This window comes from Balaenoptera physalus (assembly GCF_965194825.1).
Source record: "Balaenoptera physalus genome assembly, chromosome: 15".
Taxonomy (NCBI): Eukaryota; Metazoa; Chordata; class Mammalia; order Artiodactyla; family Balaenopteridae; genus Balaenoptera; species Balaenoptera physalus.
The window spans coordinates 14628128-14655587 of NC_138894.1; the positions used below are offsets into that span (position 1 = coordinate 14628128).

At 41.8% G+C, this 27460-nt stretch overlaps 1 protein-coding gene across 7 annotated transcripts; it reads left to right on the plus strand.

The window, feature by feature from the left end:
- Positions 1 to 5228: 5228 nt before the first annotated feature.
- Positions 5229 to 27177, plus strand: LOC309643822 (interleukin-36 beta-like). Of its 7 annotated transcripts, XM_082426939.1 has the most exons (6): positions 5229 to 8404; positions 21353 to 21834; positions 22310 to 22345; positions 22901 to 23008; positions 25634 to 25773; positions 26560 to 27177. In XM_082426939.1, exons 2-5 carry the CDS (start codon positions 21819 to 21821, stop codon positions 25735 to 25737), a joined length of 264 nt encoding a protein of 87 aa, XP_082283065.1. In that variant the 5' UTR covers positions 5229 to 8404; positions 21353 to 21818; the 3' UTR covers positions 25738 to 25773; positions 26560 to 27177. The 7 variants fall into 7 exon arrangements, 1 of the variants encoding a protein (XP_082283065.1); XR_014254074.1 differs by lacking the exon at positions 5229 to 8404 and having other exon boundaries at positions 18913 to 21444; positions 22255 to 22345; positions 22942 to 25773; XR_014254070.1 differs by lacking the exon at positions 5229 to 8404 and having other exon boundaries at positions 18913 to 23008; positions 25652 to 25773.
- The last annotated feature ends 283 nt before the right edge of the window (positions 27178 to 27460 follow it).

Sequence of the window (27460 nt, forward strand, 5' to 3'; positions counted from 1 at the left end):
TCCGAGGGCCTGGATCATCTTCACTACCATTATTCTGAATTCTTTTTCTGGAAGGTTGCCTATCTCCACTTCATTTAGTTGTTTTTCTGGGGTTTTTTCTTCTTCCTTCATCTGGTACATAGCCCTCTGCCTTTTCATCTTCTCTATCTTTCTGTAACTGTGGTTTTTGGTCCACAGGCTGCAGGATTGTAGTTTTTCTTGCTTCTGTTGTCTGCCCTCTGGTGGTTGAGGCTATCTAAGAGGCTTGATGGGAGGCTCTGGTGGTGGGTAGAGCTGACTGTTGCTGTGGCGGTCAGAGCTCAGTAAAACCTTAATCCACTTGACTGCTGATGGGTGGGGCTGGGTTCCCTCCCTGTTGCTGTGGCGGTCAGAGCTCAGTAAAACCTTAATCCACTTGACTGTTGATGGGTGGGGCTGGGTTCCCTCCCCGTTGGTTGTTTTGCCTGAGGCAACCCAACACTGGAGCCTACCCGTGCTCTTTGGTGGGGTTAATGGCAGACTCTGGGAGGGCTCACGCCAAGGAGAACTTCCCAGAACCTCGGCTGCCAGTGTCCTTATCCCCACGGTGAAACAGAGCCACCACTCGCCTCTGCAGGAGACCCCCCAACACCAACAGGTAGGTCTGGTTCAGTCTCCCCCAGGGTCACTGCTCCTTCCCCTGGGTCCCGATGCACACATTACTTTGTGTGTGCCCTCCAAGAGTGGGGTCTCTGTTTCCCCCAGTCCTGTCAAAGTCCTGCAATCAATTCCCACTAGGCTTCAAAGTCTGATTCTCTAGGAATTCCTCCTCCCGTAGCCGGACCCCCAGGTTGGGAAGCCTGACGTGGGGCTCAGAACCTTCACTCCAGTGGGTGGACTTCTGTGGTATAAGTGTTCGCCAGTCTGTGAGTCACCCACCCAGCAGTTATGGGATTTGATTTTACTCTGATTGCGCCCCTCCTACCGTCTCACTGTGGCTTCTCCTCTGTCCTTGGACGTGGGGTATCCTCCTTGGTGGAGTCCAGGGTCTTCCTGTCAATGATTGTCCAGCAGCCAGTTGTGATTCTGGTGCTCTCACAAGAGGGAGTGAGAGCACGTCCTTCTACTCCGCCATCTTGGTTAATCCTCCTTTCTTGCTGTTTCATAATTTCTTATTTCTTTCTTTCTCTCTTGCTGTCTTCTTTTGTGAATGGATGATTTTTTCATAGTGGTATGATTTAATTCTTTCCCTTTATCACTTGTGTATTTACTGTGGGTTTTTATGTTGTGATTACCATGAGGCTTACTAAAGCATCATATAGGTATAACAGCCTATTTTAAGCTGATAACAACTTAACTTCAATCATATACAAAACTCTACCTTTTTACTCCTATCCCAATATTTTATGTTTTTGATTTCTCAGTTTACCTCTTTTTATATTGTGTATCCCTTAATAAATTATTGAAATTAGAGTTATTTTTAATAATTTTGCTCTTTAACCTTTACACTAGAGTTAAATGATTAACACATGGTTTTTCTAGTTTTCTTCTCATAATTGCTTTCTAGTTTCATACCACTGTGGTAGGAAAAGATGCTTATATGATTTCCGTCTTCTTAAATGTTTTGAGACTTGTTTTGTGGCTAACATGATATGTTCTGGAGAATGTTCCATGTGCACTTGAGAAGAATGTGTATTCCGCTGATTTTGGATGGAATAATCTATATGTATCTATTAACTCTATGTGGTCTAATGTGTTGTTTAAGGCTGATGTTTCCTCATTGACTTTGTGTCTGGATGATCTATTCATTAATATAAGTGGGGTATTAAATTCCTCTACTGTTATTGTATTGCTGTTACTTTCTCCCTTTAGGTTTGTTAGTATTTGCTTTATATATTTAGGTGTTCCTATGTCTGGTGCATAAATATTTACAAATGTTATATCCTGTCATTGGATTGATCCCTTTATTGTTATGTAATGCCTTTCTTTGTCCTGTATTACAGTCTTCGTTTTGAGGTCTATTTTGTCTGATATAAGTATAGCTACCCCAGCTTTTTTTGTTTCCATTTGCATAGAATATATTTTTTCCATTCCTTAACTTTTAGTCTGTGTGTGTTCTTAGATTGAAGTAAATCTCTTGTATACAACATATAGATGGGTCTTGTTTTTTATCCATTCAGCCACTCTATGTCTTTTGATTGAAGAGTTTAGTCTATTTGCATTTAAAGTAATTATTGATAGGTATGTATTTATTTCTGTATTGATAATTGTTTTCTAATGGTTTTTATAGTTCCTCTCTGCCCTTTTCTTCTTCTCTTGCTCTCTTCCCTTGTGGTTTGGGGACTTTCTTTTGTGTAACGTTTAGATTCCTTTCTTATGGTTTTTGTGTACCTATTGTATGTTTTTGCTTAGTGGTTACCATGAAGTTCACATATAACATTATATATATATTGTAGATATATGTATATATATATATATATATATATATATATATATATATAAAACTTAAAAATATATTAAGTTGATAGCAACTTAAGTTTGAACACATTCTAAAAACTCTACATTTGTATCCCCTGCTCCATGCTGTTTTTGATGTCATATTTTATATATTTGATGTCACAGTTTATATATTTTTATTTTTAGTATCCTTTAACCAACTATTGTGGTCATGGTTAATTTTACTACTTTCCTTTGTCTTTTAACCTTCAGAGTAGCTTTATAATAGGTTATAACCATAAATAGTGGTTAATCCCCTACCTTTACTACATATTTGTCTTTACCAGTGAGATTTTTATCTTCATATATTTTCTTGTTACTAGTTGGTACTTTTTCTTTTCTGCTTAAAGAAGTCCCTATAACATTTCTTTTAGGGTCAGTTTAGTGGTGACAAACTCTTTCATCTTTTGCTTATCTGGAAATCTCTTAATCTTTCCTTCAATTCTGAATGATAACTTTGCCAGGTAGAGTATTCTTGGTTGAAGTTTTTTTCCTTTCAGTACTTAGAATATATCATGTCACTCCCTGCTGGCCCGTAAAGTTTCTGCTTAAAAGTCAGCTTATGGGAGTTCTTTTGTAGGTAACAAGTTGCTGTTTTTAAGATTATCTCTAACTTTTGACATTTTAATTATTATTTGTCCCAGTGTAGATCTATTTGGGTTCATCTTATTTGGAACTCTCTGTGCTGCCTTGTCCTGAATGTCTGTTTCCTTCCACAGGTTAGAGGTTTTCAGCCATTATTACTTCAAATAAGTTTTCTGCCCCTTTTTCTCTTTCTTCTTCTGGGACCACTACAATGTGGACGCTCTTCTGCTTGTTGTCGTCCCATAGGTCCCTTAAGCTATTTTCACTTTTTAAAATTCTTTTTTCTTTTTGTTGCTCTGTTTGGGTCATTTCCAGTACCCTCTCTTTGAGGTCACTGATCCATTCTTCTACTTCTTCTGGTCTGCTGTTTAACCCCTCTAGTGTATTTTTTCAGTTACGCTATTGTATTCTTCAGCTCTGTGACTTCTCTTTCATACTTTCTTATATTTTCTGTCTCTTTGTTAAAGTTCTCACTGTGTTCATCTATTCTTCTTTCAAGTTTCATAAGCATCTTTATGACCATTACTTTGAACTTTTTATCAGGTAGATTACTTATCTCTGTTTCATTAGAGTCTTTTTCTGATGTTTTATCTTGTTTTTTTCATTTGGAACATATTCCTCTGACTCCCCGTTTTGCTTGACTCTCTGTGTTTGTTTCTATGTATTATTAGGTGAAACAGCTACCTCTCCCAGTCTTAAAGGAGTGGTCTTGTGCAGAGATGACCCATGGGGCCCAGATGCACTATTTCCCTGGCCACCAGAGCTAGGCACTCAAGGGACATCCCTGTGTGGGCTGTGGGTAATTGCTAGATGTAGCAGGACCACAGCTGTGGCATGGTGTGGTGTGGTGTGCCTACTGGCTCTAGCAGGTGAGAGGGAGAGTGCCAAAATGGCACCACCAATGCTGACACTAGCAAGGCAGAAAGAGAACTCAAAGATGACACCCACCATTCCCAGAGAGAGTCTCAGCAGGTTCCTGCCTCTCTGGAAGTCACCCCAAGACCAGCAAGTGTATAGTCCAGCCGCCCTTTAAACTGCCACTCCTGTGTGAGGTCACAGGGCAAGTGAGTCAGTTCATGAGCCCTTTAAGAGCAGTTTCTCCATTCCCTACAGCTCTATGGTTTTTTCTGGACATAAACCCTGTTGGTTTTCAAAGCCAAAGTTTTGTGGGCTCGTCTCTCTGGCATAGGTCCTGAGGATTTGGGATGCCTGATGTGGAACATAAACCCCTCACTCTTCAGGGTAAATCTCCATATTCTTTTGAGACCTCTCCCATTTGTGGGTTGCCATACCTAAGGTGGGGTTTTTGGTGAGACCAAGTCTCTGCCCCTCCTACCCCTCTAAATGTGGCCCTTTTATCCTTTGTTGTGGATGCACTGTTCAGTTAGTTTTCAGGTCTTTTTCAGAGGAAAGTATTTCATATACAGCTGTAGATTTGTTGTGTCCATGGGATGTGAGTTCAGGATTTTGTACACCACCATCTTGATATAGAAGACCTCTTCTCCATTTTTAATTTTTTTTTTTCTCCTCTGACTGAATAATTTCAAATGACTTGTCTTCTGTTCCTCTAATTCCTTCTTCTGTTAGATCAAGTCTGCTGTTGAAGCTGTCTATGGAATTCTTCAGATCAGTCATTGCAGAGTTGAAGAGTCCTTCAACTCTAGGATTTCTGTTTGTTTTTTATAGATATTTAATGGTTTCTGTTTCTTTGTTGGACTCATTTTTTTTTAAATGCATTATTTTTCTAATTTTGTTTTGTTGTCTGTGTGTTCTTATAGTTCACTGAATTTCTTTAGAGGATTATTCAGAATTATTTGCCAGTCCATTTATCTCCTCTACTTTAGGGTCAGTCATTGGAGCTATATTACTTTCCTTTGGTGTCATTTTTTCTTATTATTTGAGATCCTTGTGGCCTTCATTGGTGTCTGTGCATTTAAAGAAGTAGTTGCTTCTTCCAGTCTTCGCAGTCCAGGTTTGGAAGGGAAAGCCCTTCACCAGTCAGCCTGTCCAGAGATTCTGAGTGAGGCATCTGGTGGTGTCCATTGGTGGGCTTGCTCCTGGAGTCGTTGGACAGGCAGGTCTGGTGCCTGGGTCAGCAGGTGGCTATACCTAGTGCTTGGATCCACAGGGGCTACACTATGCCTGAGTTCACTGGGGCTGGCCAGGTGCCTGAGTTTGTGGTGGTTTCTGGTTCAATCAAACTGTAAGTACTCAAAGTGAAAATCCTTGTGAGGGCCTGTCCATGGCCACAGCCTTCCAGGAATGACTTCTTTTCTTTACTACTTTCATCTCTCCCCCCTTTTTTCAGTGCCAAGACAGCCTACCCCATGGGTTCCAGAGACTGAGGAAAGGTGAGGGTGGGCCTAGATCTGATTGGCTTGTCCACTCCCCAGCCCCAGGCAGACGCTGAATCCTGACTTCTTTCTTTTTGTACTGATGTGACTAGAGTGCTGGCAGGGGTGTGTTCTATATCAGCACAGAACATATTGTGGTTTTAATGCTCTTTTATTTCAGGTCCTGATTCTGTAAATCTGGGGTAGAGCCTGAGATTCTGCATTTCTGGCAAACTGCTGGACGATGCCAGTGTGGCTGCTCCGTGGACCACACTTTGAACATCAAGGATGTACAGAACGAGGACAGTTCCATGTGACAATTTGGCAATATGTGAACAATAGCCAATTTGAGTGGTGGGAATCATGCTATCAGAGTTGGGAAGGATTTGTGGGGCTGAGGTGACTATGTTAGACCTTAAACTGAGAAGTGAAAGATAGATATGGATGGATAAAGGAACTAAATCCCAAGGCAAATCCAGTTCTGGCTAGCTAAAGAGAGCGGGGCAGGTGTATCTCTAAATTGTATTCTTATGGAGTTCTTTTCTAGCAGAGACAGAATTTCCTTCATCACATTTGACTCAATTTCCCTTCTCAGGAGCATCTACCCCCTTGGCTATGAAGGATGCCACTTCCATACTAGGGAGAGATACATACAGGTCTTGGGTTATCTGGTATCACTGAAGCCCCCATCACCTCCACTAATGGCACTGTGGGCTAAATTTCCAGGCCATGTAGAGCTCCATGTATTTATAGGATGAAATAAGGAATCTGAAAGGACACATAATTTTTCAGCTGTGGTCCTGAATGAGTTTGCATTAATATATGCAGCATCCATACAATGTGTCCTGGATGTTTGCTTCCTTGTACCTGATGGCAGGACATAGAGCCCCTCCTCTTAAGATATCCACGTGCATCCAGTCCTGTATAAGGAGCATGGGGGTGATGTCATAAGCTCTGGATTTTCTTCTCAGAGCATGGAAATCAACTCACTCTAATGGATACTCGGGACAGGACCTCTTTATAGACTCAGCTTGATTCTGAATCCCAGTTTTGACTCGAGGAAGCCTGTTGTACATTTAATTGTAGGTGATTCATGACTCCACACTCCCGAGAGGACAGCTATGGGGCTACCTAGCACAAGATCGAGAAGCAAGAATTCCTTGGAAGGGTATAGGGTGTGAACATGAGGGTGTCTTTATGTGGCCGGGTAGGCTGATGAGGTAGCTAGGAGCCTTATGAGAAACATTAGCATTGTCCCACCAGAGGCCGAAGAGGCTGGGACATTTATTCACCAGTCCCTTCCGCAATAGGTTGAGATTGCTCCTGAGATGCAAGCACTTGAGGTGTGGAGCTGACCGGTGCTGGCAATCACCACAGAGAAAGTGAACTCAGATGGGCTGAAAGGTTGGGGAAGAGTCTCGCCAGCACTGCCTCAGCTTCCCTTTGAGGAAAACCTAATGCATGTCTGCTAGCTCAGGGCACTGGAGTATCTGGGCCAACCTCCCTTCCCCACTAATGTAGAGTCCATGAGGGGCAAGGTGTGCAGGAGTTGACCTTGCCCCAGGTGAGGCTCCCTTGAGTGGAGAAGCAGCATGCACACGGGCTCTGAAAAGCTGGAGGAGCATATACTGGGGTTTTTTTTTTTTTTTTTTTTGTCTGAGATTGGCAAGGGATATGGTTACTAGACCAGGAGTGTTTAGAACCTACACAGGTCTTAGGGGACCCATCCCTTTCTCAGTCTACCTTGCACCTACTGTGGGTTTCCACTCTTAGGAATAACATTACCTTGTGTCATTTTGCAGTATCAGAGTTTAGTCATTGGCCATGGGGCAGTCACATAATACTTCTTTCCTCAAACTCAGTGTTGATGACTATATTCCCTGCTGGCTGCTCTTAAAAGCTTAGCATGCCTCCTTTTTCAGGGTGCATAGACAGGTCACAATCCTGCTTCCATTGAAATTTCTTTATATAAAGCCTCACTGAATCCCCCAGCACCAGGAACTGACAAATACTCAAGGTTCAGTCCTAACCCCAGTGAGGCAGAACCTCCTCCCTTCACTACATGGATCAAAGGCTTGGGCCTTATTGGAGTCCATCAGAGCGCCCGAGTACAGAGGAAGCCATAGTCCATAGTGGTAGGGACACGGGGTCCTCTGTAACCGCAAAGCCTGCTGACCTTTGATCTTCTCTTGCTTCTGGGCCTCTGGCCTTGGCACTCCTGTCTTCTTAAGGCTCTGGGTTTAGGTCTGAACAAGATTCACAGGTACAACTGCTTCTGCAGGAAGGTAGGCTACATCCAAGAAGGTGAGCAGGTGAGGGAGTGAGGTGAGTTCTGGGAGTGTAGATTCTGACTGGGGTCATTATTGGGCTGGTCACCAGCTCTTCTTATGATTCAGGGTCAAACTGTGGCTTGGGACTGACTCAGGTCCTCTCGTGGGGTCAGTCTGCACATAAATGTCTTCACACCTTGGCAGTTCTAAAACATCACCACCAATAATGGATGAAAAAGGTAAGGATTCAGGTAAAGTTCTACATGGAAGGGCAAAAAATTGGAAAGGGGGGACATTCTGTACCTTCATCCTTACATTTGCATTTCGAGTTTCTTTACAGTATTTTCCAGGGCAAACCCTGTTCAGGGGAATATTCAGGATGTCAATCATCAGGTGTGGGTCCTTAAGGCCAGACCCTCAAAGCAGTCCCAAGGAAGCACCTTATGGATCCAGGTGAGTGGCCAAGATCTGTCAAAGGCAGTCTCTTTGGCCAGTACTGTTGTGTGTTGTGTGCTTAGCTTTTTATTCACTATGAATAGGCTTGTTAACTGGGCATATCTCATTGACAATAATGAACTAGAGGGTGATCATAGTGTTGTTCTGTGACTATGTTGTGTTCCCAGTCACTGTTAGCTTAATCTCATGCAATTATACGGAGACACTTGAGAGGACAGAGGGAATCCCGTCTACCTGGGACTGAAGGAGCCGGAGCTCTGCCTATTCTGCACGGAGGTCAAGGGGCAGCCCACACTGCAGCTTAAGGTGAGTATGGCAAAAAAGGGTCTTGTCCATGCCTGGCTAGGAGGGAGAAGCTCATTTATTTCACAAAGTGCTCATTTGATGGAAACTCTAGCTTTTTAAGAATCTTTTAAAGGACAAGTTATTATCCTTATGCATATTTATTTTTGGTTCTTTTTGGGTTGCATATATTATGAGAGAATAAGAAAAAATTGCAGGGGTGCTTTGAAACTAATCTGCTAAAATCACTTATCTTGCTTAAGAAATAATTCAGCAAAGAGGAAGGCTTTTAGATTTATTCCTGACGTCAATAGAATAAATGTAGATATAGAACATATAGGAGACGAATTGGGAGATTAGGATTGACATATATACACTACCATGAGTAAAATAGATAGCTAGGCGGAACCTGTAATAAAGCACAGGAAGCTCAGATTGGTGCTCTGTGATGACCCAGGTGGGTGGAATGGGGGAGGGGTGGGAGGGATGTCCAAGAAGGAGGGGATATATGTATACATATAGCTGATTCACTTCATTATACAGCAGAAACTAACACAACATTGTAAAGCAATTATACTCCAATTAAAAAAAAGAACATACACACACACACACACACAGTTGTCCCTTGGTATCTGCAGGGGATTTGTTGTAGGACCCCTCTACCCGCTATGGATACCAAAGTGGATACTCAAGTTCCTTATATAACCTATATAGGCATGTAACCTATGCACATCCTCTCATATATTCTACTTTAAATCCTCTCTAGATTGCTTATAATACCTAATACAATGTAAACCCTATGTAAATATTTGCCAGCACACAGCAAATTCAAGTTTTGCGTTTTGGAAATTTCTGGAATTTTTTGTTTTTTTCCAAATATTTTTGGTCCACATTTGGTTGACTCCAAGGGTGCGGAACCGGCTGATGGAGAGGGCTAATGGTAGATGTGTGGGTAAAATCAGCTCTGATGGTTTCAGCAGTTGATTATCACTAGGTGGATGAGCCAATTAAAACATCTTTTTGACAAGAGATAGTTTTCAACTTTAAGCGAACAAACTTAATTCTCTGTAACAAACATTTTAGTAATTGCTATTCTCCATTATTTAAGAAATATTTTAGGTTATAGGAAGATCACAAACCAGGCTTCTGTGTGCTTTAGGAAATCTCTTGACCTTTTTCAGCAAACAAGCATAGGCAGACACTCAATTTGATGACAGGATATAAACAGTGGTTTTCAACAAGGGGCAATTTTGCTCCCCAGAAATTTGTCAGAGTCTGGAGATATTTTTGGTTGCCACAACTGGGGGCTGGGTGATATGCTAATGATCTCTGGTGGGTAGAGGCCAGGGATGCTACTATACGTCCCACCGTCCCTCCGTACACAAGACAGCCCCTGACAGCAAAGGATTATCCCACCCAGAATGTCAATAGTTCTGAGGTTGGAGACACCTGACCTTAAACAATTCTGTTTGAATTCAAAATTCATGGTAACTGTAATGTAAATATTCCTTGGCTTTCTCCATTTCTAAGCAACAGGTAATGACTAAACCTGTGCTTTGTATTCTCAAAAACTCTGATGTCAACACTGTTTTCCTTCAAAGGCTCTCAGTAAGAACCACTGAAATTGGTGGTCTAAGGTTTCACTCATAAACTTCACATCTGTAAAGTATCTGAGGCTCATAATTTTTAATGGTATAATATGAAATAGAGGTTCCCAGGCCTGTTTTAATGAATGGAGAAGACTATCTTGGATAGGAACTGTTAGTGTGTAAAGAATGTGGAACAACTCTTAACAGTTATGTTTCTCCCTGGGGCTTCCTCCTCGCCCTTCAGGAACAGAACATAATGGATCTGTACCGCCGAACCGAGCCTGTGAAGCCCTTTCCCTTCTACCATGACCAGAGCAGCAGTACCTCCACCTTTGAGTCTGTAGCCTTTCCTGGTTGGTTCATTGCTTCCTGCTCCAATGGAGGCTGTCCTCTTATTGTTACCCAAGAACTGGGGAAAGCCTACACCACTAAATTTTGGTTCACTGTACTTCAGGCTTAAGGTTGGTCTAAGGTTGCGGGTGGTTCTCCAGGCAGAGAATCTTGTCTTGGTTTCTTCCATTCTAGCTCTCGAAGTGCTTCTGAAACACAGCACTATAAATCAACTATCCTTTAATTAAAAAAGAAAGAAAGAAAAATAATAGTGCTTCTGAGATGAACGTTGTCATACCGACCATTCAACAAGGGAAAGCAGAGTTGCCAGAATTATGTCCAATTTTTGAAAGTACACACCGGGTTTAAAGGGGAATAAGCAGTCAATTCTTAGTCTAGAAGGAAGGACACATCTGTGGTTGGGCTTTTCACCCAAGGGTACCTTACTGCCCTCCATACATCCATGCAATGACCTAACATCCATGCAATGTTGGGCCGAGCTATATGTGCTCTCCCAGGGGCCACATGGAAAACAGTCCAGGGAAACTGAGGGTCTTTGCTATTGCCATGTAGCTAAATTAAGACACCTTGACAAAAATAATAAAGAAAACTCTACTTAACATCCTTGCTAATTATGCTTCAAATAATAAATGAAGGTGATGATTCTTTCATTTGGAGTCCAGATCTCTAGATTTTCAGATACATTTCTCTGTGACGTTGTATCAAGATCTTTTGAATCCTGGTGGGAAGAAGCAGACATAGAAATTCCATAAAAGAAAAGACCAAAAAGAAAGCTTAGGGACTTCCCTGGTGGCGCAGTGGTTAAGAATCCACCTGCCAATGCAGGGGACACGGGTTTGAGCCCTGGTCCGGGAAGATCCCACATGCCATGGAGCAACTAAGTCCGTGCACCACAACTACTGAGCCTGCACTCTAGAGTCCTCAAGCCACAACTACTGAGCCCGTGTGCCACAACAATTGAAGCCCGTGCACCTAGAGCCCATGCTCTGCAACAAGAGAAGCCACTGCAATGAATAATAGTCCCTCTCGCAGCAACTAGAGAAAGCCTGCATGCAACAACGAAGACCCAATGCAGCCACAAATTAAAAAATCAACAAATAAATTTATAAAAGAAAGCTGAGCCCCTCCTGGGTGTGGCTTGTGTCTCAGTGAAGTTATATATTCTGCTGGTTTGAATGAAGAACTAGTGGTGTTTATGAAACTTTCACCTAAAGCATTATCACTAGATCTCACGGAGAGTTAAATTTGTGAAGTAAAAATTTTGTCTATCAGTTGCTCTGTTATGAATGGAATGACTTTAATGAGATATAATGATCATAACATTGATTCCTTGCATTCATAAGGAGTTCTATCATTTGTAAAGCAGGTTCCCATGAAGTCTCCCATTTCTAAGAACCCAGTAGGATAGCTGGGGAATGTGGTATCTTCCTAAACTCAGGTTTCCCCTGGCTTCACTACTGGGGTGGGTGGTACAAAAAAAGCATCATTAATAGAAATCATACTTCATATTTCAGTGCATAATGCTAGTGCACAGCTAATTGGAAAGTTCCCCCATCCCATCCTGGCAATGGTTTCTGAGAGTCTTCTGTGGGTTTTTTCCATGAACTCACAAGCCATAATCTGACATGGCTCCCATTCATCTAGAGCATATTTATTACAAAGGTTTATCTCCTCTTCTACCTTTTTATGAAATAAAGTTTCTTCCCACATCATGTCGGTAAACTTCATTCTCCATTATATGATGATTTCTCTTGTTGTGATTTTTTTACTTTCCATTATATTTTTACTTGTCCTAAGATTTGGAGAAAGATGTGGAGATACTATTTTTCCAAACACATTGATGACTTCCTGGGCCCCGCAGGCATTGCCCCAACCTCCTCATCCCATCCTAACACCTTCTGCCTTTCAGCATTTGAGTGGCCACATCAGTGTCAGAGATTAGATTTATTCCTGGTGATAGATATCACAGCAATCCCTGAGCTTTCCATTTCTCATGGTTCCTACGAAAAGGTAGACCTGTTTCTCCTCTGCCTTTCCTTATGTAGGTAATTTCCCTAGAGCTGTGAGGTGACCAAGACTCTTAAGAGACTAAAAGGAGCTCTATTAAGAATCACACTGAGGAAATTCCCTAGAGGTCCATTGGTTAGGACTTGGTGCTTTCACTTCTGGGGCCTGGGTTTGAGCCCTGGTTGAGGGGAACTAAGATCCCACAAGCCTCGAGGCACAGCCCCCCCCCCCCAAAAAAAAGAAAAGAAAAAAGAAAAGAAAAAAGAAAAGAAAAAAATAAAAAAAAGAATCACACTGGGATGATGGGCATAAACTGGATGCTCTTGGACCAACTGGGTCTATGGTCTCCTGGGTGCAAGGTTGGAACCCATGTCAGTCTCCCTAAGAACTCCCTCCCTAAACACCCTGTCCTGGCTGAGGAGCCAGGGTGAGCCCGAATGTCTCTAGGTATATAGATCATCCAGCTGAAGGTGAAGCTCCCAGTCTCCTCTACCTGTTTGAAAGATTCTCCTGGGGCACTGCATTCCTGATATGGGACAGGAGAGCCGCCCCTGACCCTTCTCCATGAGGGGGACAGGAACTCGCCCTCATCTCAAGTGATGTTCCTACAAGGCAGCTCTCTCCCTTTCTCTCTTCCCAGTCCTCCTCTTATTCATAGAATACTCCATTCATTCCTTTGTTTATTTAACAAATTTTTATTAATCCCAATAATGGACTAGACACTATTCCAGACATTAAGGATATAGTTAACAAGACACACAAGTTTCTTGGCCCCATGGAGCTGGCATTTTGGTGGTGAGGACAATGCATACATACATATGTACATACACAGATAAATATCCATGGCCATGGAGACATATATTTTATAAAGAAAATAATAGAGAAGAATTAGAAATCAGAGCATGAGTGAGGGGGCTCTTCGAGATAGGGCAGTCAGGGAAGACATCATTTAGAGATTGTTTTTCTTGCAAATGCATAGAAGTGAGGGGGTGAACCCCATAATGATCTGGGGAAACCCACTCCTGCAGGGAAACAGGAGAGGCTCACTGTGAGGATGAGCTCTCTGGTGGGAGAATCAGCAAGACGCCAGTGCAGTTAGAGCAGGGAGGGTTGGAAGGGCAGGGATAGAAGGCGTGTGGAGAGACAAGCAAGGGCAAGGTTATGTGTGCTTGTGTAAGCCATGGTGAGAGCTTCTGGGTGTGATGCGAAGCCACTGAAGAGTTCTGAGCAGGGGTGTGAAGGGACAACATCGACATCTTTGATCTTGCTCACTGCTGGGTGGAAGTTTAACTCTAAGGAGGTAAGAACAGGACCAGGGAGACCAGTTAGGGGTTATTGCAATACTCCCAGGGAGAGAGTCAGTGGTGGATTTCAGAGGACAGAACCCTGATCAGTGGTTGTGAGTTACATGGAAGCAAATTTTGGCATAGAATGAGTAGATTTTCTTTTTTCTTTTCTTAAAACATTTAGGCCTGAACAACAATATGGGTTTCAAGGGTAATGATTCCCTTTCACCACCAATGTTGAGGCTGAGTCTGATTCCTAATGCAGAGATAGGAAGCCAGAAGATCTCCAAGTTTCCACCTACTATGTGAGTCTCCTTGGACACAGTGCAGTTTTTATTATCCACCACTGAGCACAAGGCCTCCTATGTGCCTCAGTTAACACAAGGTGCAGGAGACCATGGCCCAAAGGAAACATATCACATAGTGGTTAAGAACAGAAAGACTGGAGGAACCAAGATGGCGAGTAGAAGGACGTGCTCTCACTCCCTCTTGCGAGAACACCAGAATCACAACTAGCTGCTGGACAATCATCGACAGGAAGACACTGGAACTCACCAAAAAAGATACCCCACATCCAAAGACAAAGGAGAAGCCACAATGAGACTGTAGGAGGGGCGCAATCAGAGTAAAATCAAATCCCATAACTGGTGGGTGGGTGACTCACAGACTGGCAAACACTTATACCGCAGAAGTCCACCCACTGGAGTGAAGGTTCTGAGCCCCACGTCAGGCTTCCCAACCTGGGGGTCCAGCAACGGGAGGAGGAATTCCTAGAGAATCAGACTTTGAAGTCTGGTGGGAATTGATTGCATGACTTCGACAGGACTGGGGGAAACAGAGACCCCACTCTTGGAGGGCGCACACAAAATAGTGTGCGCATCGGGACCCAGGGGAAGGAGCAGTGACCCTGGGGGAGACTGAACCAGACCTACCTGCTAGTGTTGGAAGGTCTCCTGCAGAGGCGGGGCGGGGGGCAGGTTGGCTCTGTTTCACCGTGGGGACAAGGACACTGGCAGCAGAAGTTCTAGGAAGTACTCCTTGGCGTGAGCCCTCTCAGAGTCTGTTATTAGCCCCACCAAAGAGCCCAGGTAGGCTCCAGTGTTGGGTCGCCTCAGGCCAAACAACCAACAGGGAGGGAACCCAGCCCCACCTGTCAACAGTCAAGTGGATTAAAGTTTTACTGAGCTCTGACCACCACATCAACAGTCAGCTCTACCCACCACCAGAGGCTCCCATAAAGCCTCTTAGATAGCCTCAACCACCAGAGGGCAGAAAGCAGAAGCAAGAAAAACTATAATCCTGCAGCCTGTGGAACAAAAACCACATTCACAGAAAGACAAACAAGATGAAAACGCAGAGGGCTATATAGCAGATGAAGGAACAAGATAAAACCCCAGAAAAACAACTAAATAAAGTGGAGATAGACAACCTTCCAGAAAAAGAATTCAGAATAATGATAATGAAGATGATCCAGGACCTCGGAATAAGAATGGAGGCAAAGATCGAGAAGACGCAAGAAATGTTTAACAAAGACCTAGAAGAATTAAAGAACAAACAAACAGAGATGAACAACACAATAACTGAAATGAAAACTACACTAGAAGGAATCAATAGCAGAATAACTGAGGCAGAAGAACGGATAAGTGACCTGGAAGACAGAATGGTGGAATTCACTGCTGCGGAACAGACTAAAGAAAAAAGAATGAAAAGAAATGAAGACAGCCTAAGAGACCTCTGGGACAACATTAAAATCAACAACATTCGCATTATAGGGGTCCCAGAAGGAGAAGAGAGAGAGAAAGGACCCGAGAAAATATTTGAAGAGATTATAGTCAAACACTTCCCTAACATGGGAAAGGAAATAGCCACTCAAGTCCAGGAAGCACAGTGAGTCCCATACAGGATAAACCCAAGGAGAAACATGCTGAGACACATAGTAATCAAATTGGCAAAAATTAAAGGCAAAGAAAAATTATTGAAAGCAGCAAGGGAAAAACGACAAATAACATACAAGGGAACTCCCATAAGGTTAACAGCTGATTTCTCAGCAGAAACTCTGCAAGCCAGAAGGGAGTGGCATGATATACTGAAACTGATGAAAGGGAAGAACCTACAACCAAGATTACTCAACCCAGCAAGGATGTCATTCAGATTCGATGGAGAAATCAAAAGCTTTACAGACAAGCAAAAGCTAAGAGAATGCAGCACCACCAAACCAGCTCTACAACAAATGCTAAAGAAACTTCTCTAAGTGGGAAACACAAGAGAAGAAAAGGACCTACAAAAACAAACCCAAAACAATTAAGAGAATGGTCATAGGAACATACATATCGATAATTACCTTAAACGTGAATGGATTAAATGCTCCAACCAAAAGACACAGGCTTGCTGAATGGATACAAAAACAAGACCCATATATATGCTGTCTACAAGAGACCCACTTCACACCTAGGGACACATACAGACTGAAAGTGAGGGGATGGAAAAAGATATTCCATGCAAATGGAAATCTAAAGAAAGCTGGAGTAGCTATACTCATATCAGATAAAATAGACTTGAAAATAAAGAATGTTACAAGAGACAAGGAAAGACACTACATAATGATCCAGGGATCAATCCAAGAAGAAGATATAACAATTATAAATATATATGCACCCAACATAGGAGCACCTCAATACATAAGGCAACTGCTAACAGTTATAAAAGAGGAAATCGACAGTAACAATAATAGTGGGGGATTTTAACGCCTCACTTACACCAATGGACAGATCATCCAAAATGAAAATAAATAAGGAGACAGAAGCTTTAAATGACACAATAGACCAGATATATTTAATTGATATTTATAGGACATTCCATCCAAAAACAGCAGATTACATTTTCTTCTCAAGTGCCAACGGAACATTCTCCAGGATAGATCACATCTTGGGTCACAAATCAAGCCTCAGTAAATTTAAGAAAATTGAAATCATATCAAGCATCTTTTCTGACCACAACGCTATGAGATTAGAAATGAATTACAGGAAAAAAACGTAAAAAACACAAACACATGGAGGCTAAACAATACGTTACTAAATAACAAAGAGATCACTGAAAAAATCAAAGAGGAAATCAAAAAATACCTAGAGACAAATGATAATGAAAACACGACGATCCAAAACCTATGGGATGCAGCAAAAGCAGTTCTAACAGGGAAGTTTATAGCTATACAAGCCTACCTAAAGAAACAAGAAAAATCTCAAGTAAACAATCTAACCTTACACCTAAAAGAACTAGAGAAAGAAGAACAAACAAAACCCAAAGTTAGCAGAAGGAAAGAAATCGTAAAGATCAGAGCGGAAATAAATGAAATAGAAACAAAGAAAACAATAACAAAGATCAATAAAACTAAAAGCTGGTTCTATCAGAAGATAAACAAAATTGATAAGCCATTAGTCAGACTCATCAAGAAAAAGAGGGAGAGGACTCAAATCAATAAAATTAGAAATGAAAAAGGAGAAGTTACAACAGACACCACAGAAATACAAAGCATCCTGAGAGACTACTACAAGCAACTCTATGCCAATAAAATGGACAACCTGGAAGAAATGGACAAATTCTTAGAAAGGTATAACCTTCCAAGACTGAACCAGGAAGAAATAGAAAATATGAACAGGCCAATCACAAATAATGAAATTGAAAGTGTGATTAAAAATCTTCCAAGAAACAAAAGTCCAGGACCAGATGGCTACACAGGTGAATTCTATCAAACATTTAGAGAAGAGCTAACACCCATCCTTCTCAAACTCTTCCAAAAAATTGCAGAGGAAGGAACACTCCCAAACTCATTCTATGAGGCCACCATCACCCTGATACCAAAACCAGACAAAGATACTACAAAAAAAGAAAATTACAGACCAATATCACTGATGAATATAGATGCAAAAATCCTCAACAAAATACTAGCAAACAGAATCCAACAACACATTAAAAGGATCATACACCACAATCAAGTGGGATTTATCCCAGGGATGCAAGGATTCTTCAATATACACAAATCAATCAATGTGATACACCATATTAACAAATTGAAGAATAAAAACCATATGATCATCTCAATAGACGCAGAAAAAGCTTTTAACAAAATTCAACACCCATTTATGATAAAAACCCTCCAGAAAGTGGGCATAGAGGGAACCTACCTCAACATAATAAACCTACCTCAACATAAAAACTGGAAGCATTTCCTCTAAGATCAGGACAGAGACAAGGATGTCCACTCTCACCACTATTATTCAACATAGTTTTGGAAGTCCTAGCCACGGCAATCAGAGAAGAAAAAGAAATAAAATGAATACAAATTGGAAAAGAAGAAGTAAAACTGTCACTGCTTGCAGATGACATGATATTATACATAGGGAATGCTAAAGATGCCACCAGAAAACTACTAGAGCTAATCAATGAATTTGGTAAAGTTGCAGGATACAAAATTAATGCACAGAAATCTCTTGCATTCCTATACACTAATGATGAAAAATCTGAAAGAGAAATTATGAAAACACTCCCATTTACCATTGCAACAAAAAGAATAAAATACATAGGAATAAACCTACCTAGGGAGACAAAAGACCTGTATGCAGAAAACTATAAGACACTGATGAAAGACATTAAAGATGATACCAACAGGTGGAGAGATATATCATGTTCTTGGATTGGAAGAATCAATATTGTGAAAATGACTATACTACCCAAAGCAATCTACAGATTCAATGCAATCCCTATCAAATTACCAATGGCATTTTTTGCAGAACTAGAACAAATCATCTTAAAATTTGTATGGAGACACAAAAGACCCCGAATAGCCAAAGCAGTCTTGAGGGAAAAAAATGGAGCTGGAGGAATCAGACTCCCTGACTTCAGACTATACTAGAAAGCTACAGTAATCAAGACAATATGGTACTGGCACAAAAACAGAAACATAGATCAATGGAACAAGATAGAAAGCCCAGAGATAAACCCACGCACCTGTGGTCAACTAATCTATGACAAAGGAGGCAAAGATATACAATGGAGAAAAGACAGTCTCTTCAATAAGTGGTGCTGGGAAAACTGGACAGCTACATGTAAAATAATGAAATTAGAACACTCCCTAACACCATACACAAAAAATAAACTCAAAATGGATTAGAGACCTAAATGTAAGACCGGACTCTATAAAACTCTTAGAGGAAAACATAGGAGGAAAACTCTTTGACATAAATCACAGCAAGATCTTTTTTGATCCACCTCCTAGAGCAGTGGAAATAAAAACAAAAATAAACAAATGGGATCTAATGAAACTTCAAAGCTTTTGCACAACAAAGGAAACCATAAACAAGATGAAAAGACAACCCTCAGAATGGGAGAAAATATTTGCAAATGAATCAATGGACAAAGGATTAATCTCCAAAATATATAAACAGCTCATGCAGCTCAATATTAAAAAAACAAACAACCCAATCCCAAAATGAGCAGAAGACCTAAATAGACATTTCTCCAAAGAAGACATAGAGATGGCCAAGAAGCACATGAAAAGATGCTCAACATCACTAATTATTAGAGAAATGCAAATCAAAACTACAATGAGGTATCAACTCACACCAGTTAGCATGGGCTTCATCAGAAAATCTACAAACAACAAATGCTGGAGAGGGTGTGGAGAAAAGGGAACCCTCTTGCACTGTTGGTGGGAATGTAAATTGATACAGCCACTATGGAGAACAGTATGGAGGTTCCTTAAAAAACTAAAAATAGATTTACCATATGATCCACCAATCCCCTTTCTGGGCATATACCCAGAGAAAACCATAATTCAAAAAGACACATGCACCCCAATGTTCATTGCAGCTCTATTTACAATAGCCAGGACATGGAAGCAACCTAAATGCCCATCGACAGACAAATGGATAAAGAAGATGTGGTACATATATACAATGGAATATTACTCAGCCATAAAAAGGAACGAAATTGAGTCATTTGTTGAGACGTGGATGGATCTAGAGACTGTCATACAGAGTGAAGTGAGTCAGAAAGAGAAAAACAAATATCATATATTAATGCATGTATGTGGAACCTAGAAAAATGGTACAGATGAGCCGGTTTGCAGGGCAGAAGTTGAGACACAGATGTAGAGAATGGACATATGGACACCAAGGGGGGAAAACTGCGGTGGGGTGGGGATGGTGGTGTGCTGAATTGGGCGATTGGGATTGACATGTATACACTGATATGTATAAAATTGATGACTAATAAGAACCTGCAGTGTAAACAAACAAACAAACAAAACAACTAATACTAAACTTTCATTGGGTTATCTGTATGGAAGTATGTTAATATAAATGTTTCAGACATTACGTGAAATTTCTAAAAATCTTATATGTTCTGGTATAATGTTGTAAGTCATAATTTTAGTTATTACTTTAAAATGTATATCAGAAATAACTAAATTTCCTTGTCAATTGCACTATTATGAACTTTCATCAAATCTTTAACCGTGCTCATTTTTAAGTCTTTTGTCATTTACAGACAGTTCTGGGTGTACTCTGATGCTTTTGCAAATATGTTCCTATAAAAGGGTTTCATCTTCAAGAAATTCATAGAAAAGACTCTGACAAGTACAGGTTTCTGGTAACTGTACTGCTGAACTGAATGAATAAGCATTTTCAGAACCCTAATGAAAAACTGATGAACTCATAAAAGTGCTAACAAAAGATCAAGATGAAAAAAAAATTAATTACATGGGACTGAGTGAACTGATGAGGATGATTATAATTTTTGTGACTTTCTGTTTGAATTAAAAAAAAAATCCCACAAGGACTCAGAAACAAAGAATACACAAATCAATTTTCACTGCAAAGTAAAGGAGCTGTTACAGTGGAGGATTACTGGACTGAATGTCAATATTATGACATAGTATGAGTGTGTTTCGTGTTTGGTAATTGCAATCATTGTTGCTTTTGTTGTGGTCATCCATTTACAATGCTTGGTGTCAGTCTATTTATCTCTTGTAAAAATAAAATACAGTGTGTGTGTGTGAAAAAAAAAAAGAGCAGAAAGACTTGGCTTTTTATTTTTATTTTTAGGCTGTGCCATGCGACATACACGATCTTAATTCCCTGACTAGGGATTGAACCCATGCCCCCTGCAGTGGAAGTGCAGAGTCCTAACCACTGGACCACCAGGAAAGTCCCAAGACTTGGCTTTTAACTTAGCTAAATTTCTCAGTAGCTATGTGACTTTGGGTGAGTTTTGTCATCTCTCAGGGACTGTTTTCTTCCATAACAAATAAAGATGAATGGCCCCTAAAGGGTTGTGGTGAGGATGAAAAGATTAATCAGGTAAATCTCTGTCAGATACAGAATGAGCTCTCCATATTGGTTATGCAAAACTCTGAAAGGAGGACAATGAATTGCCCCAAATCAGAGGTGAATGAGGCTATGGCTCACACAAGTCAGTGAATCAAGAGAGCCACACCTCTGCCTCCAAGCAGTCCAGAAGGAAGTTCTCCTTCACTCAGCACCTGGCCTTTTCTGTATTTCCTCACTGGTGTCTCCTGGCATTTACTCTGCTCTGGTTTCTCCAGTACCCCAGCCCGGCCACACCAGTGTTGCCTCGCAGTCACCCACTGAAGGCTTACAGGACTTCTGTTCCGGACTAGCTTTCTTGCCAAAGTGGGCACACCCAGAGCCAGGAAATAACCCTCCTTCCTTGCTCATTTAAAGGCCTGGGAGTCCTGGACAGCTTTACTGGGCCCTTGGATGCAGGTGGAGCTTGAACATTGGACTCGAGGACAAGAGCATCTCTTTGGACAAAGGTAATTCCTGCTCCTCAGAACCATGTGTGGGGAACCTTCTTTCACTGCTCTGTGTCCAACCTTGAGGAGCCTCTCTGGGCCTTGGTCCAAGACACAGGGTGTCAGAGGAGCTGGGACTGCTTCCAACGGTGTAGGTGGTGGTTTGCTTACTTCCTTTCTGGGGATGACTATAGAATCAGGCACTGCAGATCCTGAGGCAGAGAGGGATGTGAACAACTGGTTCTCATTGTGGGAAGTTTGTGGTCTTCTTGGGAAACTGTCCTGGGATCCTAACCATAAGCCCAGAGGTGGATGTCCCCTAACAGTCAAAATACCTCATGGGGCCCATGGATGTCCTTGCACAGGACCCTTAGAGATGTCTCTTTGGGTGAGGGATGGAGGATGATGGGGGTAAGAGAGACAGGGTAGCTGCCCATTATTTAGGATGTTCAAGCTTGAAGTCGGGAGAATTGGTGGCTTACCAGCTGTATGGAAGGCTAAAGGGAGATAGGCACACATTCTTTCTTCCTTCCTCTGAATCCAGAGACTCGCTACACTAGAAGGTGGTTGAGCTGATGCACCGGAACCTCCTAACAATCCCAGATGTGATGGATGGAGGGCATCCTAGGGCCACTGCAGCCATGACAGTGATGGGAGCTTCCATCTGGGGTTTTATGGCCCTGGAACATGATTTCCCATCCTTTATCTCAAATGTGCATCTATTGATAAGATAGGATCTCAGGGCAGCTTTCTCAAAAATTTTTTTGCACAGAATTCTGGGGGAGGGGAGAGAAACGGATAACATGTTTTTGTTCCCTCCTCCCCGACAAGACCAACTGCGGACCACAACCTGTCCACCATCTGATCTACTTTGTCCTCTTCACAGAAAGCCCTGAAGCCAACATGGCGATTAATCCCCAGGGTAAGTGGTGAATCACAAACCAGCTTGGAAATACTTCCATCTACCCTCTCCAAAGAAAGAGGGGACAAGGGACACTATCATTTGCTCAAGCTGTAAATGTGTTTGCTCTTGCTAAAATACTCAGATCACAAAACCCGCATTTGAAAATCTTATTTAGCTCTTTTCTTATGATGTGCATTTAGACCTGCTTATTGATTTTGGTAAAGAGGGTAAAGAAGAAACAAATAACATATTGATGACTGATTTAAATATATTTGGTTTTGTTACTACCAAGAAACTATCAGTCAGGAAAAAAGACAAGTCACTGATAACCCTAGAAAAAAGGGTGACTATTGAAAATCTCTCGGACTATGAATGCCTGGAGCTCCTTTCAGATGCTTTCATTCACAAACCAGCCCCTGCCTTATTTTCCTTCCCTTTCTCCTATAGTTACTCTTTGTCAGAGCAGTAAATCTCCCCTTAGGAATTCAAAAGCCTTTATTACCAGGATGCAATAGGAGTCCTGAAGTTTATAATAACCTCATGTGTATTTTGTGCTTTTCTGTCATCTGGCAGTACAATCACTTCCGAGTTACCATCTTATTCGTGATTCTCAGCAGATGGTGTGGGTCCTAAAAGGAAATCGGTTAATAGCAGTTCCTTTTGGCAGCAATGTCGAACCTGGTGAGTGACAATCAAAGCCACTGCGTTGCCTCTTAAAGGGACATCAGTTCCACTGGGGATGGGGCTGAGCTTGTGTGAGCCTGGGAACCAGCTTCTGGGAACGGGGGACCAGCTCAGTGTCCCCAAGAATGGCAAGAAAGGGCAAGATGGTTCCCTCACATAAAGGAAACCCGTACCCAGAAATGAGGGTGTGATGGAGTGGCAGCCCTCCTTACCAAAAGAAAATGTCCTTAGTTAAGAAGGGATTATTCATTCAATTAGTAGCTGGCCTTCTCCTTGGAGTTTCTCTCTTCTAACCGTCGCAAACTCTGTCCTCAGATTTAAACTCCTTAATCTTTCCATTATCATACCTACACTTTTCTAATTTGCTGTCCTTTCTTCTAATAATGGGGGAATATTCCTTCCTCCCATCACTCCATCACATGTTAATTATACCTCAATAAAGATGAAAAAAAGTTAATCCAAATCAGCTTCTTTCCTCTCTTGTTTGTTCCTTCAATGTTTGATTTAATTCCTCTCTTCCTGGCATATCCCGTCTTTGTCTACTGGATTCTTTCTATTGCTGATAGACATGCTCTAATATAACATTTCCAAGCTTAATACTAAAAACCTCCTCTGGATTTGCACATTTCATTTCTACAACCATTCTATTTTCCTATGTGGCAATCTATATACTGCTCTACATAAAATCATAGTCATGGAAGAGTTGGTTATACAACTTGTTTCCATTTCCCCTCTTGTTCATGCTTACATCAAACAATAGAACTTCTGAACTGTTCTTTGCCCACTCCTCTCCAGCTTCTCTTTCCAAGGCCACCAGACCCACTTCTCTGTCTTCATATCTGGTTCCTCAGCAGCAGTCAGCATAATTGATAACTCTTTCTTTCTTGAACACTCTCCATCTTCTCCTTTGGTAAGAACATTCTCTGTGGTTCACTGGCTCCTCTTTTGCATTCTCCTTTCTGACTCCACTTTCTCTATAAAATCTCCAAGTGTTGGGGATTTTCAGACCTCAGCCTACAATCATCCTACCACCCCTCTAAAGGGATTGAGAGCTGGTCTCTTGGATTGATGTTTTACCTCTACATTCTGGCATTCATGCTTCCAACCCAGACGTCGCCTCTGAAAATCCTACACATGTCCTTTTGATGTCCTCTCAGACATCTCTAACTACATCTATCCCAAGTGGAACTGTGGATCTGACTCCACAAACTGTTCATGGACCCAGTCTGGAGCCAGAAATACAGGAGACATCTTTATTCCTCCTTTTCCTCAATTTCCATTTAATCCATCAGCAGACACTGATGAGTCTATGTGCAAAATATGCCTATTTATGAGATAATATCATCTTTCACCTTGATCACTGTATCACTTCCTCACTGCCCTCCCTCCCACTTCACTTGTGTAGCCTCCTATCCAGCCATCACAAAGCATCAAGAGTGACTTTCTTACTATGTTAATTGAAGAATATCCTTCCCATCTATTTGTGTTTTAGGGGTGGGAGGTGGGGGAAAGGGAGCAGTGGGGAGATCTCAGGCACAGCAGTCTTCTTTTGGAGACTTGAACTTATCAAGCTCTTTTCCACGTAAGCATTTTTACACTTCTTTTCCCTGTCAACACTGTCATCCAACCCCCTCCACCACCGGATTCCCATTTCTTCATATACTAGCTTCCTCTTAGCTTTAAGGTCTTGGTTTGAACTTCACCTCAGCAGAGAGGTTTTTCGTGGTTCCTATTTCTCAGTTTGGTCTGTCTTCTACTGTCCCAGGCCTTGGCCACATTCCCCAAAGCAGGTGTTGCCTTTTACTGTGGTTCTGGTCATTTCTCTGCTTACGTGGTTTAGTCTCATTTTACGTGGCAATAATGACGATGTCTTTCCTGTTCTCACCTAGATCTCCAGGGTCTTGTCTTGAATGAGCACTCAATAAAGAATGTTGAATGGATAAATTCCCTCCCCCTTGCCCAGAAGGATAGATGCAGAACACACAGGCTCTTGGGAATCACCTACTAAATTAGTTGGGAATTAAATTCAACTGATAGTGACAGAACATCCACCAAACTGGGACTTAAATAAGGTAGAAGTTTCTTTCCTTCTCATGGAAAAGAAGTCTGAGAAGGCAGGTTAAGGCCAGTATGGTGGCTTCATCACGCCACCAGAATCCAAGGATTCTAGTGTTCTGCTTTACCAACTTCAAGGTCACCTCCACCATCATCTAAGTATGAAGACACAGGGTATAAGAAAAAAAGTTCCTCCCAGACGAGTCAACTACTTTTAAAGGACATTCTTAGAAATCTCATACAACACTTCCACTCCTATCTCATGGGCTACAACTTAAGCATATGGTCAAAGTTAGCTGTAAGTGTGGTGGGAAATTTATTTTTATTTTGGGGAAGTAATGTACCCTGGTGACAGCTGGAGTTGTGATATTAAGGGAGAAAAAGGAAAGGGGTTTCAGACAACAATGAAGGGTCTCTGACACACGGCTAGTTGGAGGAGCCTTCTGTGGCAGGGCTCCTGGCTGCTTAGCATACCCTGGCTGGGGGAGTAAGTGAGTGTCACATCAGAAGGACTGGCCTTTCCACTGCTTGGGGCCTGACACCTGTTTCCATTTTTCCTGTTTCCAGTCACTCTTTCCTTAATAGCATGTACAGACACAGACTTCTACAGTACAGGAAAAGGTACTCCATATTACCTGGGAATCAAGGAACAAAATCTCTGTCTCTGCTGAGTAGAAATCCAGGGCCAGCCTACTTTGCAGCTTAAGGTGAGTGGCTTTACAGCTAATGAGAGAAGTGCAATGAGATGAACTTTCAATCTCATTTAATATGTTACTGAATAAAAGTAACAGGTTTGCAATCCTGGATATTCAGTGTAAAGAAGGACAGCTGACCTGGCTGATTCCCAAATCAATACAAGCGACCTTTGGAATGGGTGTAACACTCTTTTTAATGTCAGAGTATCCTCTGCCAGCCAGAGAATACACCCATGAAAATGTTTCAGAAAGGCCAAAGAATGGTGGTTTCTCCATTCTCAGTCTTCTTTAACTGCCTCCCAGAAATTCTCTTAGGTGCTGGGATGCTTCCTCTTAAGCAAAGGCAGTGGAGACAAGAGGGGAGATTGTTAATCAGATTTTGCGGATGACATACTTATGGTCCCCGTACTGAAAGTAAGATTTGTAGTTTTGAAGTGAATCCTCTGCTTATGATGGAAGCTGTAATGTATAAACCCACTTGGAGGTTGGGAATCTCGTGAGACTGGCCTGAACCATCAGATGGGTGCATCCATGAAAGAGACTTACAATTCCCCGCCCCCGTTCTCAGGAAGACATGCTGCCTTAAGGAATCAGAAACACCTTGTGTGATGGGATCCTGGGGTGATGCCAAGCTACTGGGAACCAGTGGGTTTGCCTATTTTTAAAGCTGGTGTTCTCCTTTCATCTGCCTGTGTCCCTGGCCTCTGTCCCTCCCTTTGGGGAAATGAGACTCTCCCAGGGCTGAGTTAGTTTAGCTTCCTCCTCCCTTCCTCTAACAAGCCTCTTTCCTACCCCCAGGAGGAAAATATCATGAACCTATATGGGGACGTCAAAGGGCAGGAGCCCTTTCTCTTTTTCCGCAGCAAGGAGGGCTCCACTTTTGTCTTTCAGTCAGTCTCCTGCCCAGGCTGGTTCATAGCTACCTCCTCCATGGGGGAACAGCCCGTCACTCTCACCAAGGAGAGGGGCAAAACTGAAAGCACTGACTTCTACTTAGAGGATGAAAATGAAATCCAGCCTGGGCTCTAGGTGGCTGGATCAAGCAGTCAGAGATTCTTCTGTTTGAAAACACAGTGGGTCATCTTAAGAGACCACCATGCACTGATGCCCACCCGTAGCCTACCTCATTCTCATCACTCCAAAACCATCTCATCCTCTGGACACCCTCTAGATATCCTCAAGGTATACCATGTCCCCCCCTACTTGAGCATCATTCCAGGGTGAACCTACGAGTCACTTTTTATTCTTTCTTGATCTTGTCCCACCATCCACCTAGTTAAGTCCACTTAAGTCAACATCCCAAATGCTTCTTGTAGCCTCTCTTCCTATTCCTTCTGCCAAGCCATAGCCTAGAGATGTGAATTCCAAACAGTTTAGTTCATACAACCCTATCAATAAAAGAATATTAATTATTAATTCTATGCATGTTTATTATAAATATTATGCACTCCAAAAGAGGAATCTAAAGGGTAAGATGAATGTGAAGTAAAAATTTTACATGTCTTGATAATCACGATAAACTCATAATATCATTAGTTAATAACCTGACACACAGTATATACTTTGGTTAAGATTAATTGTTAACCATAGTAAATGTAAATCAGTCTGTATTTCAAAGAATCACTAATAGTGGTTTACATTTTTTTCAGGCATCAGCTATGATATATTCTTGCTATTATTCATGTTTTCTAGACTCTAG